Raw genomic sequence first — 17,485 nt, forward strand, 5'->3', positions numbered from 1 at the left:
CGCTCTAAATTTAGGATAGCCTTGACGCAAATTATCAAAAAAGTACCCATCAAGTTTGGAAACTATGTCCACCGAGGATTAATTCCGAAAGTCTCACTTGACGTGGAAAATTAATATCCAAAACAATTTTCACTGTTGGAAGAGGGAAGAGAAGACTTACGTTTACCCATTGACTCCTAAGCCTAAATTCGCCTAATGTAACATTGGAAAGTTTTAATTACAACAAATAGGAACACTACCGACCATTGTCCCTTTTCCTCGCATCTCCTCGTCCTGTTACCAATCAAAATTCTTCCGGGACATTCATAATTGACCTTATCGAAGGCATAATAGACATCATTCGCGGGTAAGAATCGTCCATCCAGAGGTTTGCCAGGCCTACCACAAACTTGAGAACCATTTGGACAGATTGAATGACAATGTTGGACAGTCTAACAATGGAAGGCTTACCGGGCTGATTCTGGATGGACTTCGAATGCACCAAGAATAATAAAAGTAAGCTTAAACAACAAGGAGCGACGTATGTATGTTAAAAATTCTAGGCCGAATACATTAAAAAAATTGTCAAGATATTGCAGGGAAATACTTGTCTAATATGTAGAGGATGAGTTTCGGGGTAGGCGGGAAGTTGCGTAAACTATACCGGATGTTCTCTAAGCAGGAAAAGAGGATAGCCCTTAATATTTCTTTGAATTTTAACTTTTTAATGTTTTAAATATAGAATAATATCGTTTAAAACGATTAAAAATAATAATTTCATTCATGTTATATTTGCATGAATAAATTACGCATGAGGCCACAGTATTACGTGACGTCTCGTTTGAAAGTTGTTTATATTAACTATTAATATTCTCGTTAACTACATAAGCAGTTTCAAATTAAAAATACTGGAAAATAAGCGTCCAGTTCATTAAAATAAGAGGCTTGTCGGTTGAATTGCAAAATTAAATAGAGTTGGTTACGAGGTAAATCCATACGGAGGTCGATCAAAAGTTTTTTTACACAATAGAGTAATTTCTTTCCCATATACGGCAACGTCATAACCCTCTATCTCTTAGCTTAGTGATATCCCCCCTCCCCTTCCCTTCAGGGGGCAAATAGTATTCTCTAGTACAAAGTTTCCCCTAACGTAGGGGATACCAGTTCACTCCCCCTCTCAAACCGAAATTACTCTATTGAGAAAATCTAGTATTCGGAGGTTTGGGTAACGGTTCATTGGGATTCCGTCTTATAGGCGAGCGACAATCATCGACAATAACCCCCGAATAACAGTCATCGTAAATGGGCCCCGATGCCTCATCCAAAATGGAGACGTAATACGGGAAGCTAGGTTGGTTAACAACGCTGTAGTGACTAGGGTCTGCCTCATCCAAAATTAAGAGGTAATCCGGGAAGTTGGGTTGATTAACAACGCTGTAGTGACTAGGGTCTGCGGTGGAGTCGTGTTGCAAAGACTGCAACACCAACTCTCTCGGCTGGGCGCCACGTGGCAAAGGGCACGGAGCTTGTAAGTGGGCCGGATAGGCCAATGGGAACTCTGGCCTCGGTTGTTGATGGGAATTTGGACTTGATTGTCCCCTGGAGGAATCAGTACCGTTTGACCAGTAATAACACGACGCCGTAGAGTCGCGACGCTTTCTGCGCTTGCTAAAAACACGTATCCACTAAGCCGCAGTTAGAATTCAAAATTGCAAAGCCAAGACTACGTAGAATCTTAATCAATTAACGCGCAAGCGATCTGAGGAATAGACTTACGCAACAAGAACGACGACTATTAACAATAAGGTAAAGAATCCCAGGCAACCCAAAGCGACGTAGACGTAGTTCAGGTTAAATTCTTCGCGTGGGGTGCTAATCGGAACGCTAGGTGGGGTGATGATACAAGACGCGTTAATGGTAGTCCATCCTTCATTCACCTGACATTGAATAGTCGTGGGGCCATAACTATCTGGTTCAAAACCATCTTCGCAATCCAGATCAAAGGTAACAACACCGGTGGCATTTTGCGTTTCATTGCTGTTGACCCATTTGCCATTCTTCACAGAGATGTTAGGCTTAGCGCAGGTCTCTGGAACCACGATGTTTTTATTTTATTAAGTAGAAATATTGACCTTCAGGGCAACCCATAATACCTTGACATATAGGAGCCTGTTGGGACCAGGTTCCATTAGGTTGGCAGTAGGACGTGTCGTTACCAATGAGAATATAACCGTGATCTTTGCATTGGTAAGAGACAGTGGTACGATTTTCGTCAAATTTGTAACTACCATATTCGGGAACATCAGGAATTGAACATTTTGTTGAATCGTGCTCTGTATTAAATACCGCTTTGAAACGTAACTCATTAACAATAAGAAAAAACATATGAATTACTTTCAAAGATGGATACTTCAATCAGACTTATAGAGGTTGGTAAATTCGAGTTAAATTTAACTGTCATCTTGTCGCCTTCAATGGGATTCTCGCATAAGAAGTAATCTATTAAACTTGCATCCCGTTCTAAAAAGGAATTTTGTTAATTTTAAGAAAGTAATTAAACGCTGTTATTCGATAAAAAAATAGTCAACAAACTACAGATTGAACTCCCGGAAATGGTGGAATTTTCCATAAAGATATTTATCGCGACCTGGAAATCAACTAAAAGGGACAAGTTGAAATCAAATCTTACTTCAAGAATGTATAACAATTTAATAACTACACCTTTTGGACGGACAACGAGACGAACGGCAATAACTCGATATATTTTAGTAAAAGTGATATTGACGTGTCGACCAACAGCGTCGCCGGGTAAGATAATGCAGGAATTCTGTTGATCGGTGTCAGATAAACAAGACTTGGCGTCGATACCATCGCTCTGGTACTTATGTTTTGAAGATTGAGAGACATTGCTAATGAAATTCTGCTCGGGAGTGACTATACCCACGAATATTTTTCAAATGCAACATGAATTAGGATACGAAAAATTCTCGTTACCAACCGCAAATTGGAATGTTTCCCTTCCAAACACCAAGGCTACTTTGGCATATTCGATAACTATTCCCAATCAAATACCCAGGGCGATGACATATGTATTTGACATTAGAGTATCCCAAGGAAGAATTTGTATAAGTAACTTCTTGCTCCCCTTCGAAGAAACCCGCATTACCACAAGGATGTCCATGATCTTGCGTGAAATTACATATCCAAGACGTTCAAAACTTAATAAATATATCTGGTATCTAAAATGAATTCTCAGGAATAACTTACAACTTGGCCAAATGGAAAGACAAATTAGACAATTAAATAATAAGGCAGAAGATGATAGCGACATAAATTTCATCCTGACCCAATCAGCCAGTTTCACATTTTAAAAACAAGATCTTATTACTAATGTAGTTTCAAAATTCGTCGTATTTTTTAAGATAGGAAATGAAAAACAAACTTCCGTTTCTATTTGTTACGCTTTGCATACATGTAGATCAAAAAGTTATAAGCAGGAAATCCGACTTCATCATCTACAAAATGCCTAAAGTTATAATATACCCGCTGGTACATATGACTGCCATTAGTAGTTCACTACTTGACATAGGCGAAGTGTCGGTGAAAATAAACCTAACCAAACCAGGGTAATACTTGGAACGAGGAACTCGTGATTTCCAAATGAAGACAATTCTTATTAGTTTAGAGCCAACAAAAGAAGCGTTATGACGTCAATGCTAACTTAACTTTCTCTTCGTTACAAAACTGATTATGATGAATTAGAACAATTTTTACAATAAAATTAAGCGAATTTTACTAAAATAAAATACATTTAAAAACAAATTGTGGATCATCAAGGGTCAATTATCTTTTGATCTATAGTTATAAAGAACATTATCCTGCATAACACTCGGTTGACCGTCGTCCATCTCGGAGTAGAGTGGGTCAGCGTAAATATGGGCACTGGCTGAAACCACTCGTTTATTTTCCTCGTTAAATTTATTGAAGATTTTATTTTCCAAGATATCTGGAACATCGCTTCTCGGTCTTTCTCCTCCTTCAACTCCTTCGTCAAAATGGGAGTTGGAATGACTCACAGTCCCGGTTGATTGCCGGTTACTGGAGTTACCATCGCAGCTACGATTACGACGGTGGTAAGATATGTCGAAGGAATTGGACCGTTGGGACGAATGGTTGAGACGATTTCGACCCGTCACGTTACTGAGAAGTAACCTTACTTAATCAAGCATCTGTCAGCATAAACAAGCCGAAAAGACTTACCTCTTACGTTTACAAAATAAAATTACGGCAACAACGCCTACTACAATAAGAATCGCGAGAGCTCCAGAAACGACCCCGAAAGCTATAGATAAATTATTGAATTGTTACTTAAAATACCGGCTTGTTTAGCGAAATTTTAAACATGACGGGCTATGACGTAAAGCTAGACCACTTTAGCTAATTCATGTAAGGCTTAAATAAAGTTCTATTTCGAGTAACTTAGAAACTGTTTCACGTTACACACCAAAAGTTGAGTATAGAAATCCCTTTCCACGACGTGGAAAACTTGTATTGTTTCCTTCAGGTCCAGAGAAATTATCTTAAAGAAGGCGAATCCAATTAAGATATTGAAATTTAAGAACTGAAAACATATTCTAATTCCACGTGAAATAGGCTTACTCGGATGACTTTTAACGCAAGTAGGCGAAGGTTTAGACCAAGTACCATTGCTGTTACAAAGGGTGCTCTTAACGCCTTTGATCTCGTAACCGGGATTGCAAGAGAAGTCGTAACCCTTGGTGGTCGAGGCAATTTTACCGTTAATTGGCGTGTCTGGAGTTTCGCAGCCAACCGAACTCGCTAATCAAAGGAAATGTGGTGAAAAGGGATATTCTTAAGGTCAAAAAAAGTCAAGGAAAATCATACGATGTTTAATACGAGGCGTAAGTTGACAAAGACTAACTGTAGCTTCCTTGGCAACGAATTCTAACAAAATACCTGTCGATTGTTTCACGGAGAAACAATCTAGTCTAACGGTAGTCAGGGACACTACAAAGTTTGTCAAAATTTAAAACAAAATTTTCTCGAAAGTTTAGGTAGAATAATTTACCATCTAAACTTTGAGTGATGTCTGACATGTTGCAAAGAGTTTCATGGTTGTTATTACCATAATGTATCGAAAACGCTCTAAATTTAGGATAGCCTTGACGTAAATTAAAAAAATACTCATCAAGTTTGGAAACTACATGTACAACGAGGGTTAATTCCGAAAGTCTCACTTGACGTGGAAAAAGTCAAATCAAAGCCATCTAAAGAGAAAGGGCCATTTTTGAATGCAACCGAAATCCGCAAGCCATCGGACGGGTATGACTTTGTGCACCCAGTATTAGAAGAATCTGTCCACAACTGAGACGTTTCTTTCAACAACTCTTGCTTGGCAATATAGTCTTTAGCTTCAACCTTAATATCCAAAATAATTTTCACTGTTGGAATAGGGAAAAGACGACTTACGTTTACCGGTTGACTCTTAAGCCTAAATTCGCCTAATGTAACATTGGAAAGTTTTTCTTACAACAAATAGGAACACTACCCGACCATCGTCCCTTTTCCTCGCATCTCCTTGTCCTGTTACCAATCAAAATTCTTGCGGGGCATTCGTAATTGACCTTATCGAAGGCGTAATACACATCATTCGCGGGTAAGAATCGTCCATCCAGAGGTTTGCCAGGCCTACCACAAACTTGTGAACCATTTGGAAAGATTGAATGAAATTTTTTGGACAGTCTAACAATGGAAGGCTTACCGGGCTGATTCTGGATGGACTCCGAATGTACCAAGAACAATAAAAGTAAGCTTAAACAACAACAAGCCGCGACGTACATTGTATGTTAAAAATTCTAGGCCGAATACATTAAAAAAATTGTCAAGAAATTGCAGGGAAATACTTGTCTAAAATGTAGAGGATGAGTTTCGGAGTACTCGGGAAGTTGCGCAAACTATACCGGATGTTGTCTAAGAGCAGGAAAAAGGATAGCCCTTAATGTTTCTTTGAATTTTAACTTAAATGTATTAAATATAGAACAAAAACGTTTAATTAAGATTTAAAATAATAATTACATTCATGTTATATTATGTGACGTCTCGTTTGAAAGTTGTTTATATTAAGATTGTCTAATAACCCCAGTAACACGAGTGTTCCGCGTTCGAGTCGGTTCGAAGTAGATTCGTCGGTTTATGGTCTAGTCGGTAGTTACGACTAAAATCCGACTCTTATCCAACTTCAGTTGCCAACTCCGCTTTGCAGTCGGCCGTGAGAACAATAAAATAGAGTTGGCTGATAGTTGTATTTTAAGTCGGTTAATGTAATGAAGGATTAGGTCGGCTGCTCGACTCCTTACCAACTAACAAGCGTTTCTATCAAATAAAAGATAACAATATGGGTCTAGAGGTCGACATATCCGACGGCCTACCGATCACACTGAAAATTTCAGTTTTAGTTGTAATGAAGCTTCTTCCGCGTTTCAGTCGGTTCGAGGTAGTTTATTCGCTTTATGGCCTAGTCAGCACTTACGACTAAAGTCCGCCTCTTATCCAACTTCAGATACCAGCTCCGCTTTGAAGTCGGCCGTGAGAACAAACAAATAGAGTTGGCTGATAGTTACATTTTATGTCGGTTGGTGTAAGAAAGGATTAGGTCAGCTGCTCAACTCCTTACCAACTAACATGTGTTTTTATCAAAATAACAACAAGTGACGAGAGGTCGGCATATCCGACTACCTACCGATCATACTAAAGAATAGTTATAATGAAGCTTCTTCCGCGTTTGAGTCGGTGCGAGGTAGATTCGTCGGTTTATGGTCTAGTCGGCACTTACAACTGAAGTCCGATTCTTATCCAACTTCAGTTACTAGCTCCGCTTTGAAGACGGCGGTGAGAACAAACAAATAGAGTTGGCTGATAGTTACATTTTTAGTCGGTTGGTGTAAGGAAGGATTAGGTCGGCTGCTCAACTCCTTACTAACAAACATGGGTTTTTAATAATTTAAAAACAAGGGTCGAGAGGTCGGCATATCCGACTACCTACCGATCAATACTAAATATTTCAAGTTTCGTTATAATGAAGCTTCCGCGTTTGAGTCGGTTCGAGGTAGATTCGTCGGTTTATGGTCTAGTTGGCACTTACAACGGAAATCCTACTCTTATCCACGTTCAGTTGCTAACTCCGCTTTGCAGTCGGCCTTGAGAACAATAGAATAGAGTAGTCTGATAGTTACATTTTAAGTCGGTTAATGTAATGAAGGATTATGTTGGCTGCTCGACTCCTTACCAACTAAAATGCGTTTTTATCAAAGTGCACTAGTGTATCAACGGTTAAAGATTATCTTAAACATAAAAATAAATATAAATAATATTATATATTTTCTTCGATAATTATTAACCTTATTGCGCGTTACATCGTTTAAAAAATAACTATTGAACATTCTTGAGAGACTAGACTAATATTGACGTTTGAAATGAAGCATACGCCCATTGTTGTCTTACTCCAATCGGTACATAAGGTTTCGAATCTTAGTAATGGATAAGAACAGCACAATTGCGTGAACCTTTGGTGGAAACTGCGCCATTGGGAGGCTAGAAGTTTCTTGTAACCCTAGCCGATTGCTAACCTTAACGATGATGAAGGAGTAGAAGCCAGTAAGTTCACACCGGAGTCCATGTGGGATGGACAAAAGACCAGATGAAAGTGGTGTTTGGAAGACAGTAACTACGACCCTTAAAGCCGACCATAAACAATCCATAAAGCCGACCATAAACAATCCATAAAGCCGACCGTAAACAATCCATAAAGCCGACCGTAAACAATCCATAAAGCCGACCATAAACAAGCCATAAAGCCAACCATAAACAAGCCATAAAGCCAACCATAAACAATCCATAAAGCCGACCATAATCAAGTCGTAAAGCCTACCATAATCAAGTCGTAAAGCCTACCATAATCAAGTCGTATAGCCGACCATAAAAGAGCCATAAAGCCGACTACAAACAAGCCATAAAGCCGGCCACAAACAAGCCATAAAGCCAACCACAAACAAGCCATAAAGCCGGCCACAAACAAGCCATAAATCCGATAAATAACAGTCGATAAAGCCGACCGAAATTAGATTAATAATCCGACCATAACCAGATAACAAAGCCGACTTCTTGTTTGATAAGGTAAGAGCTGGACACGCTTACTTTTTAGAGTCGGTTAAAGTGCTGGCAAAATTTCTATGACCGGAAGTCGGGCCGACGCTTAAACGGATAGGACATTTCGACGGTCGAAATGAAAGTTTACCGACGCTTTTACGTCAGTGTTGGTTGGACCTCGAACCGACTCCGTCGGTCCAACGTCGATTTTGCTACTGGGGAAACGATTGTTATTATTAGACATTTTTCAACAAAAACGGGTATAAACGCGGCGTTTCTAAAAATCTCTGGTCAGAATTGTCGCGCGTCTATCGGGCTAAAGGTTAGTTACAATCATATACTTAAAAAGTTAATAAGTACTACGCGATTAACGTAAATGGCAACTAGGGTAGGGATGGCCTCCATTTTTCAAGATGGCAGTGGATTACAAAAATATTTCTTAATGATCATCTACTAGTTAAGAATAACGTTCCTGCGAAATTTCAACTTTCTAAGTAAAGAGGTTCGGTCTGGGCGTTAAATTATAAGTCAGTCATGATATAATTGTGGATGGAGCTAAAAAATAAGTAGTAATCTTTCCGCATTCCCAAAATAGTCGGGGAATGCCCTTAGGGGGGGGGGTCTGTCTGGGGAATGCTACATTCTTGGGGAAATCCGTCCTGAAGGTGGTTCCCAACCGTTGGTATGTAGTATCTGCACTGTTAAATCGGCATCCTTGAAGTTTAGCAAGCCTCTCATCTGGGAAACCCCACCGCGCCGGCGCCCAGACTTCAAAGCTCAAAGGTACCGCCGCGCGTTCCCTTCCGAAAACCGGGGAATCCCCGTGTACTATATATTTGGAAATATTGTTAGTTGACCGTAAAACCCTATAAGAAGTTAATGATTTAGGCCTTCGCGTTAGAGACAAGTTTAACGGGAATTTTCAAATAACAGTTTAATGGTGGAATTCATAAACGTCGGACGAGACGAAATTTATTACTATTATTATTATTATATTGCGCGCAACGTACTGCCTTTGCCTGTACTAAATAAGTGTTCTTCTTATCCCTTCCACCCTGATATATTAAAATGCTAAAAGCTCATTTTGTATTTGTTCGCCTTAATTATTTGACGCGGACAAGTTTTTACGAGAACATATTCTATACAATTTCGTACGTGAAAATCTAAGCTCCCTTTATCTCGAACTCCGCATTTATACCCGTTTTTGTTGAAAAATGTCTAATAATAACAATCGTTTGAACTACGCGATTAAAAGCAAATTTCTCATATCGATTAAACTTAATTTCAAACTGCAATACATATAATAATTTCTAGCTTCTGGCCCTTTGTGGGTTTGAAAAAGGGTCGCGAAGGATTGTGTTTAAATGCAGTTCATTAAAATATAGGCTTGTTGGTTGCGTTTCAAATTAAATTAGAGTTGGTTACGAGGTAAACCCATATGGAGGTCGTCGATCAAAAGTTTTTTTACACAATTGAGAAAATCTAGTATTCGGAGGTTTGGGTAACGGTTCATTGGGATTCCGTCTTATAGTAGGTGCCCGACAATCATCGATAATAACCCTCGAATAACAGTCATCGTAAATAGGCTCCGATGCCTCATCCAAAATGGAGACGTAATCCGGGAAGTTAGGTTGATTAACAACGCTGTAGTGGTTAGGGTCTGCGGTAGAATCGCGTTGCAAAGACTGTAACACCAACCCTCTCGACTGGGCACCACGTGGCAAAGGGCACGGAGCTTGTAAGTGGGCCGGATAGGCCAATGGGAACTCTGGCCGCGGTTGTTGATGGGAATTTGGACTTGATTGTCCCATGGAGGAATCAGTACCGTTTGACCAGTAATAATACGACGCCGCAGAGTCTCGACGCTTTCTGCGCTTGCTAAAAACACATATCCACTAAGCGGCAGTTAGAATTCATAATAGCGAAGCCAAGACTACATCGAATTAACGCGCAAGCGATCTGAGGAATAGACTTACGCAACAAGGAGGACGACTATTAACAATAAGGTAAAGAATCCCAGGCAACCCAAAGCGACGTAGACGTAGTTCAGGTTAAATTCTTCGCGAGGCAATAAAAATTATTTAAACCATTTTAAAACAAAACCTAGACAAGCTAAACGTTATGACTCACCAACAGTAACAGTGGTTGAGGTATTGTTTGACGTGTTGATAGGTGTTGCATCGGTAATAGAAGCACTAGGCCTAGCAGGTGCATTGGTGCTGACCGAAATGCTAGGTGTAGTGCTAATTGAAACTCTAGGTGGGGTGCTAATGGAAACGCTAGGTGGGGTGCTAATGGAAACGCTAGGTGGGGTGCTAATGGAAACGCTAGGTGGGGTGCTAACGGAAACGCTAGGTGTGGTGCTAATGGAAACGCTAGGTGTGGTGCTAATCGAAATGTTAGGTGTGGGGTTCCGAACTGATGGTGTTAGTGGTGATTTAAGTCCAAAGAAGGATACTTCGCAAATTCCAAAGTGATTGTTGGCAAAACGAAGGTCCTGGATGACGACTAAGTTTGTACGAACCGAGGGACATCTTAATCGCAGCCGCCTTCGATTAGACCAAGACTCGCCTTCCGCCGTGTTATTCGAGAAACTGCACAGATAATTTGGACCACCGTTCGGGTTGAAACCCAAGTGTATTTGCAACGGGATCTTAGCATTCTGCTTAAATTCATCCTCTAAGAAATTAATATCGAATAAAAACATGGAAAATCAATCAGCACCGCGTGCAATGACACCACGGCCGCGGGTCTAAGAATCTTAATTTACAGAATCACATGACTCTTAGCTAATTTTTTTTCGACTTACGGTCGACTACTACGAATTCAACTTTCGAAATTTGGTAGAAATCGTCTAAAAAATATTCAAAAATTCGTGGCAGTCCCCATGACGTAACAGCGCATGTCTCAATTTTTCTGTCCTTAGAAAGTCCGTGTTTATTGTCATCCAAATTATCGTTAAACGGGTTTGACATCTCTATTTTCTCAATTACTGAATAAACGAATAAATTAGTTCAGATATAAATTTACATAAACGGCTAATTTGTGGTCTACCTATTGATTTGACATATTCAAAATACATCAAAAATATGAATATTTCGATAGATAATTTAAAAATAAACATTGTTCTTGTTAGTAATCAATACAATTTGTTTTTTAAGACCTCAAAAACATGTTGACAGTTTCAGACAATATAATTTTTTAACCTCTTTCAGTGGCCTGTCACGGTGGAAACATAATCCACTACATATCCGCCAGTCGTGCCGGTTAAACAGCTTCCGTTTTACAAAAAGCCTGAACGTTGTGCTATTATTATTTTAAGATAAATGTGTGGTTACATAACTGTAAAATTTATAATTGTTCCGCAATAAAGAACTTTCCATCAGTGGCCTATTAGATTTTGAATTTGGCGGCTTATTAGGTGACATGTTTGGGACAGCTGGCGCCATCTTTAGTGTGATCAAAAATATATAAGAACATTTAAAAATGGCGGGGAACATTTCAGCCACTTTACAAGGGACTGTGTCAGCCGCTGAGCGGTCTATGCGCTCAGTTTTTGGTAAAAATTATTAATTTTAAAGTATTTGTACTTAGTTAGAAGATATTCGCGCTTTAATCGAAACCTTTCTGGGGATATTGGGCCTTAATAATCTGTAATCCGAGTTAAGCCTTGGTGTAAACACTAGTCTTTCTACAAGTACAACAATGGCAATGGCATTGGCTACAGCCATTGCTGCTGCTACCGCAGCTCATCCATTTAATTTAGGTCTTTCTAAGCGCTCTGTTTTTGGTAAAAAAAACTATTACTATAATTATAATTAATTAGATTAAATTGACGTTATTAAATTTGGAACCTTTGGCTATGTCTCAGGCTAGAATTATTTGGGGTACATTTTAAATATATACTCTTAATTATGAAATACTTAATTACCCTGTTTAAATTCATTAATAATTAAACTAATTTAATTGTGTTTTATTGCCTAAAGTTGGGAACATTCCATACGAAGCTACTGAGGAACAATTAAAAGATATATTCTCTGAAGTTGGACCTGTTGTTAGTTTCAGGTAAAAAGTAAAAACATAAAAAAAGCAGTGATTATGCAAGATATAAAACTATTGTTTCGGCTTCCCCTAGACTAGTTTATGATAGGGAAACTGGGAAACCCAAGGGATATGGTTTTTGCGAATATAAAGATCAAGAAACTGCACTTAGTGCAATGAGAAACCTGAATGGCTATGAACTAAATGGGAGACCGTTAAGGGTTGACAATGCCGCTAGTGAAAAGAGCAAGGAAGAACTGAAGAGTAATTGAAACATATTGACCTATTAAAGGCCTATTTTTTAAACCAATACCTTTTAATTTATCAGATTTGCAGGCTTCTATGGGAGGAGCACCAACTAGTGAAGTTGAGGTATTATTTAATTAGGGAACTTCCAATTTAAGATGTTTAATTGTTAATTACAATCTTAAGAGTCCTTATGGAGCTGAAATTGAAGCTGATCACGCTCCTGAAGCTATTTCTAAAGCAGTAGCCAGTTTACCACCCGAACAAATGTTTGAACTAATGAAACAAATGAAGCTCTGCATTCAAAACAATCCTAACGAAGCCCGGAATATGCTTTTGCAAAACCCCCAATTAGCTTATGCCCTTCTTCAAGCCCAAGTTATTATGCGTATTGTAGACCCTCAAGTGGCTTTGGTAATTTTAATTTTCTTAATAAAAGAATTAAGACAGATAAATTGTGATTAAATTGAATATTTCATTTAAAATAAAGGGCATGTTGCATAGGCAAAATCCAAATAACGCGCCCCTCTTATCTGCTCCAATGGACCAAGAACCAATAGGAGGAATGGTAAATGTTGTAAGTATAAAAAGAACCATAAGAAAATAAGTTTAAATATGGTTAGGGCTGTGCGAGCCTTGATTTTTTGGGTTCGAGCCGAGCCTTGCTTTTTTCGGTTATTAAGCTTCGAGCCGAGCCTCGAGTTTCTTATCGAGCTTCGAGCCTTAAGCTGCATGTTTAAAATCTGGTTTCGAGCTTTTATCGAGCTTTTTTTCCGAGGCTCGAAAACTTGTCGAGCCTTTCAAAAGTTGCTTATCGAGCTTCGAGCTTTCGAGTCCTATCGAGTACTCGCACAGGCCTAAATATGGTGTAATTTGATTTGTTTAAATTTGAACCCTCTCTCACTTTCAGGGATCCGGTTTACTTCCACCTAACACTATGGCAGACTTCTCTAGCTATTCCGACAACTTCCATGCAGCAATACGTCCAAACACCTCAACAACCAATCGCCCAGCTCTATTAGGAGATAGACCAACCATTGAACCCACTCCTGTTAACCCTATTCCACCTCCCATGGGAATTATGAATACTCCAGCACCCTTTGGAGGCATGGGTAGGTCCCAAGGTGACCCTCCTACTGACCAACCAAAAACGCACTTGGTCCTAAATACCATACCAACATTACTAAAATACAAATTCTATTCGTAGATACCTCAACCATGGGTGACAGGGACATGAGGAACATGGGGGATCGCGATTTAAGAGGTCCTATGTTGGGTTTAAATGACAGAGACATGAGAACTCCAATGGGAGATCAAGATATGAGAAGCGTGAATCAAGATTTTGACCCGCGTTTCAGAGCCAGTAATCCTCAGATGCCTATGGGGAATAATAACAACCCTGGTATGGGATTAATGAACAATCAGTTCAATCAGGCTAGACCCACGGGGGCATTTGACCCCAGAAGTGGAGGAACTTTTGACCGTGGTGGACCCATGAATCCTGTTAGACCCGAGGATCCAAGATCAGGACGCCAATCCCAAAATACACCATCAGTAATGATAATTAAGCTTAATCTTCTCTCTCCTGATTGCCGGGAATAATTTAATTATGTCTGCGCAGACTCCAGCTAGGAATATTGTCTCCAACCCCAGTGCAACTGCTGCCGCGGCTTTGGCAGCTGCTGCAGCTCCCAGACCACCAGGAGCTTCGGGAGCCAGTATTACCGCTCAAGATCAAGAGAAAGCGGCTCTTATTATGCAAGTGTTGGCTCTCTCTGATCAACAAATCGCCATGTTACCAGCTGAACAGCGACAGAGCATCTTGATCCTCAAAGAGCAAATTGCTCGTAGTGCTCAAACCTAAATTGTAACTTGTAACCTTGTTTTCCAAATAAATATTGAATATAAAATGAATACCTCTCGATTTATTGCTAGGCAACAACAACAACATTTAACGTTTAACTTAATAAAATTTAAAACAGTGCGTGATTCAACTTTCAAGTTAACAATAAGCCTAAACTCGTCTCAAAACCTAACATGTCACGTTTTTTTATTGTTAAGCAACATTAACTACTACTAGATTGTTGTCCTTCCCAATAAGCTTCAGTCTGCATTTCAGATAGTCTAGAAATGGTTCGATCAAATGCAAAGGTCTCTTCTTCTCCGCTAAATATGCTGGCATTGGCATTTTCCTTTAGTGTGAAAATAAATAGTCCTTCAGAGTTGGCAAGTCCATGTTACGTGGGAAAAATACTAACAGGGTTCATACAACTTTTGGAAAACCCGTTTCCCTGATATTTCCATGATTTTCCCTGATACTTCCATGTTTTTCCCTGATATTTCCATGTTTTTCCCTTATAATTCCCTGATATTTCCATGTTTTTCCCTTATAATTCCCTGATATTTCCATGTTTTTCCCTTATAATTCCCTGATATTTGCAGGTGTAAGGCGACGTAGTAAATGCGGGAATGGGTTTTAGGAGTAATAAATACGGGATTGGTTATTTTTAGTTGTTGCAACTCGGCAACGTCTTCAGGGCAAACTTACACAAGCCTCAGAAATTTCCCAGAATTTTACTAAAAACTATATTTCCCCGAGTTTTCCCTGACTTTTTAGTCACCAATTAATTTCCTGGATATTTCCAGGTTCTCCTGGTTTGTATGAACCCCGATAAACAATTTTTTTTTACAGTGCCAGGAGCAATGCCAAGATCATCCATCAATTTCCTATTCTCATCATCAAAATGGTCTTGGCTATCCACGGATTTAAATAAATAATTATAGGGGACATCCGCTGAGCAGACAACGCGAACCTGAAAGTTAAACAGACAATGGTTAATAATTATATTAGTTAAAAATAATTCTTCACAACCTTATGGTCGTAAAAGGTGTCAATTAGAGTGATGAACCTCCTAGCTTGCGTTTTTTGCCTTAATGTTAATTGTGGGATGTTTCTAATGATGACAGTGTGAAAGAGTTGACTCATAGACAAGTAATCAATGGCCCCCAAAGGCTAGGAATTAAAATTTACAATAACTAATTTAATTTAATTAAACTATAAAAAAGCTTAGAAAAAAAAAGTAATCATCATTTTACTTTTTAATAACATACTCTATCACAAAGTTCTTCAAAAGTACAATCAGCTACTTGTCCACACGTCATGGGAAACGTCACGTTTCTTCCCTTAATCGTGAGTGTCTTTGGTCTAACCACTAATTACAATAATTAATCAGAACTAGGACGACTTCAGAGAGAAATTTTTATGACTTCAGGGTTCATAAAACTTTGGGAAAACTGAAGTGATTTCCCCGTTATTTCTAATTCTTCCCCCTGACATATCCAGGTTTGTATGAACCCTGGGCCTGAACTTACTGTCATTTTCTCTGCTGGCTAATATTTTAAAAAGCCTATCCAACTCCTCATCAGCGTTACAAGTACTTTTTCTGTAATTTATTTACCAATTTAAACCTGAAAACCATTTAAAAACCTAAGGGGAAAGGAAATGTTTGTCTTACACAAAAAATGTCATTTTTCCCGGTACTGATTTTTGTCTGTAATCAACCCCGGAATCCAAAGCTACAATTTGACAATGATGCTAAAGAATAGGTTAAAAATGTTCAACTCTAATTGCATGGTGATATTATCCCAATAAATAATAAAACCGCCCACCTTTAATATAGGAATAAATGGCAAAAAATTGCTTCTTTGCAGCCCGTTTTTATATAAATCTTAAGAAACAATTCATTAATTGATGCTAGTAATTGATATTATCGTTTTTCAATTACCATCAGGGGGTCTGTTTGAAGTAGCAACCATTATAACACCATTCTTAAAGAGCTCCGTAAAAAGCCTTTTTAATATCATGGCATCCCCAATATCAGTTACTTGAAATTCATCTAAGCATAGAAGCCATGCCTGACTAGTTAATTCCGCCGCGACAGGCGGAATTGGATCGTAATCAGATGGTTTACGTCTCTCTTTATCTTTCCTAACTGATCTCTTTTTAAATTCGTGTATTCCTGATATTCAAATCAACTTTATATAATCTAAATAAGGCCTCAAATGACAAATACTAGCCCTAACTTACGAGTATGTACATCCAACATAAATGAATGAAAATGTACCCGTCTCTTTCCATCCAATTTACAACAACCATAGAACAAATCCATCAACATGGTTTTACCACATCCTAATTTTTGGTTTAAGTTATTACGCTTATTAACGCGAGAAAATTCATTTGCTCATGTTCTAATTATCTTACCAACAGATCCATATAAATATAACCCTTTAGGAGCATTTTGTTTAACTTCTTGCCTAAAAAGCTATAATATTTTGAAGGTTTAGGCCTAATAGACTACCAAACGTGAAAAACAAAATGGCGACCTACTTTCTGAAATAGGCCTTGGGTAGCTGGTTTATAATTAATAATTTCGTCATGAAGATCTTGAAATAATCCAATGACTTTTACTTGATAATCATCAGGACTTAATTCATTGGATTGTATCTTTCTATTATATTCGTCAAGTACTTTTCCTAAAATAAGAAATTATAGATAAGATAACGGAAAATTCAATGACCTTCATTGTGACATTGACCTACCAGCAGCTTTTGTTTGGGTGTCTTCAAGAAGATTGCCTTTTACATCACTGCTAAAATATAATAATCCGCTTATTTTGCGCTGACTAAAACCGTATTTATGCACGGTTTTAACTAATTTCGATAAACTTCTCATATTAATTTAAATTAAATACTATTTCAATTAAGTTCGATTGACATAACCTTCACGCGTGTAGTAAACTAACCCAAAAACCCCGGCGGCCGTATTCTGCAGAAAAGTTAAGCTCCTCCTTCTGCCCTTGGCTCTCTGATTCGACCGTCAACCATTGCCCTTGGCCTTTTAATTGGCTACGTCTACCGATGACGTTCCTTGCCTTGGCTCAGTGATTGGTGCAAATTCCGCGCAGACTCAGATGTAAACTATCAAATTATACACCAAATTCAAAATGTTTTTTCATAAACTGACAAATGAGTTACCGGTTAAACACCGGTTTTA

General features: G+C 38.7%; 5 protein-coding genes across 9 annotated transcripts; 1 reads left to right on the top strand and 4 right to left on the bottom strand.

The window, feature by feature from the left end:
- Nucleotides 1–3,746: 3,746 nt before the first annotated feature.
- Nucleotides 3,747–5,175, bottom strand: LOC149588390 (uncharacterized). Its single transcript, XM_089862723.1, has 6 exons — nt 5,069–5,175; nt 4,885–5,007; nt 4,639–4,818; nt 4,484–4,558; nt 4,240–4,321; nt 3,747–4,179 (listed from the first exon to the last, which is right to left on the bottom strand). Exons 1-6 carry the CDS (start codon nt 5,094–5,096, stop codon nt 3,819–3,821), a joined length of 849 nt encoding a protein of 282 aa, XP_089718849.1. The 5' UTR covers nt 5,097–5,175; the 3' UTR covers nt 3,747–3,818.
- Nucleotides 5,176–5,416: 241 nt separating this feature from the next.
- On the bottom strand, nt 5,417–6,130 carry LOC149588391 (complement factor B-like). The gene is made up of 2 exons (XM_089862725.1): nt 5,762–6,130; nt 5,417–5,698 (listed from the first exon to the last, which is right to left on the bottom strand). Exons 1-2 carry the CDS (start codon nt 5,838–5,840, stop codon nt 5,502–5,504), a joined length of 276 nt encoding a protein of 91 aa, XP_089718851.1. The 5' UTR covers nt 5,841–6,130; the 3' UTR covers nt 5,417–5,501.
- A 2,242-nt stretch (nt 6,131–8,372) lies between these two features.
- On the bottom strand, nt 8,373–11,520 carry LOC149588392 (uncharacterized). 2 transcript variants are annotated; one of them, XM_089862722.1, is made up of 5 exons: nt 11,200–11,520; nt 10,955–11,137; nt 10,276–10,824; nt 10,122–10,203; nt 8,373–10,040 (listed from the first exon to the last, which is right to left on the bottom strand). In XM_089862722.1, exons 1-5 carry the CDS (start codon nt 11,267–11,269, stop codon nt 9,671–9,673), a joined length of 1,254 nt encoding a protein of 417 aa, XP_089718848.1. In that variant the 5' UTR covers nt 11,270–11,520; the 3' UTR covers nt 8,373–9,670. The 2 variants fall into 2 exon arrangements, with proteins under 2 accessions (XP_089718848.1, XP_089718847.1); XM_089862721.1 differs by having other exon boundaries at nt 8,373–10,023; nt 11,200–11,519.
- Nucleotides 11,521–11,558: 38 nt separating this feature from the next.
- Nucleotides 11,559–14,346, top strand: CstF64 (cleavage stimulation factor subunit 2 CstF64). Of its 4 annotated transcripts, none has more exons than XM_089862717.1 (9): nt 11,559–11,704; nt 12,132–12,210; nt 12,281–12,450; nt 12,515–12,558; nt 12,619–12,846; nt 12,923–13,009; nt 13,343–13,556; nt 13,640–13,986; nt 14,054–14,346. In XM_089862717.1, exons 1-9 carry the CDS (start codon nt 11,632–11,634, stop codon nt 14,294–14,296), a joined length of 1,485 nt encoding a protein of 494 aa, XP_089718843.1. In that variant the 5' UTR covers nt 11,559–11,631; the 3' UTR covers nt 14,297–14,346. The 4 variants fall into 4 exon arrangements, with proteins under 4 accessions (XP_089718843.1, XP_089718842.1, XP_089718844.1 ...); XM_089862716.1 differs by lacking the exon at nt 11,559–11,704 and adding an exon at nt 11,758–11,935; XM_089862718.1 differs by lacking the exon at nt 11,559–11,704 and adding an exon at nt 11,762–11,935 and having other exon boundaries at nt 13,343–13,544.
- LOC149588394 (AFG1-like ATPase) lies at nt 14,338–17,241 on the bottom strand. Its single transcript, XM_089862720.1, has 12 exons — nt 17,032–17,241; nt 16,820–16,965; nt 16,694–16,754; nt 16,520–16,621; nt 16,218–16,451; nt 16,102–16,160; nt 15,948–16,027; nt 15,805–15,875; nt 15,544–15,644; nt 15,305–15,445; nt 15,123–15,245; nt 14,338–14,624 (listed from the first exon to the last, which is right to left on the bottom strand). The coding sequence occupies exons 1-12, from the start codon at nt 17,162–17,164 to the stop codon at nt 14,499–14,501; spliced, it is 1,377 nt and encodes a 458-aa protein (XP_089718846.1). The 5' UTR covers nt 17,165–17,241; the 3' UTR covers nt 14,338–14,498.
- Nucleotides 17,242–17,485: the final 244 nt, after the last annotated feature.

The sequence above is a fragment of the Phalangium opilio genome, unplaced genomic scaffold (assembly GCF_054372755.1).
Source record: "Phalangium opilio isolate 3A_F unplaced genomic scaffold, DU_Popi_V2 ptg000650l_1, whole genome shotgun sequence".
Lineage (NCBI taxonomy): Eukaryota > Metazoa > Arthropoda > Arachnida > Opiliones > Phalangiidae > Phalangium > Phalangium opilio.

Bases quoted from the DNA above. Each gene is read 5' to 3' on its own strand.
- LOC149588394 (XM_089862720.1), bottom strand. From the start codon at position 17,164: ATGAGAAGTTTATCGAAATTAGTTAAAACCGTGCATAAATACGGTTTT. The intron at 16,755-16,819 runs GTAGGTCGCCAT...AAAATATTATAG, and splicing joins CCCAAGGCCTATTTCAGAAA to CTTTTTAGGCAAGAAGTTAA. The intron at 15,876-15,947 runs GTAAGACAAACA...AATAAATTACAG, and splicing joins GGAAAAATGACATTTTTTGT to AAAAAGTACTTGTAACGCTG.
- LOC149588391 (XM_089862725.1), bottom strand. From the start codon at position 5,840: ATGTACGTCGCGGCTTGTTGTTGTTTAAGCTTACTTTTATTGTTCTTG. The intron at 5,699-5,761 runs GTAAGCCTTCCA...ATGGTTCACAAG, and splicing joins GTCCATCCAGAATCAGCCCG to TTTGTGGTAGGCCTGGCAAA.
- LOC149588392 (XM_089862721.1), bottom strand. From the start codon at position 11,269: ATGTTTATTTTTAAATTATCTATCGAAATATTCATATTTTTGATGTAT. The intron at 11,138-11,199 runs GTAGACCACAAA...TCGTTTATTCAG, and splicing joins TGAATATGTCAAATCAATAG to TAATTGAGAAAATAGAGATG. The intron at 10,825-10,954 runs GTAAGTCGAAAA...TTAATTTCTTAG, and splicing joins TGAATTCGTAGTAGTCGACC to AGGATGAATTTAAGCAGAAT.
- CstF64 (XM_089862716.1), top strand. From the start codon at position 11,851: ATGGCAATGGCATTGGCTACAGCCATTGCTGCTGCTACCGCAGCTCAT. The intron at 12,451-12,514 runs GTAATTGAAACA...TTAATTTATCAG, and splicing joins GAGCAAGGAAGAACTGAAGA to ATTTGCAGGCTTCTATGGGA. The intron at 12,559-12,618 runs GTATTATTTAAT...TACAATCTTAAG, and splicing joins CACCAACTAGTGAAGTTGAG to AGTCCTTATGGAGCTGAAAT.
- LOC149588390 (XM_089862723.1), bottom strand. From the start codon at position 5,096: ATGTCAGACATCACTCAAAGTTTAGATG. The intron at 5,008-5,068 runs GTAAATTATTCT...CAAACTTTGTAG, and splicing joins CATCACTCAAAGTTTAGATG to TGTCCCTGACTACCGTTAGA. The intron at 4,322-4,483 runs GTGTGTAACGTG...ATTTATCTATAG, and splicing joins ATTTCTATACTCAACTTTTG to CTTTCGGGGTCGTTTCTGGA.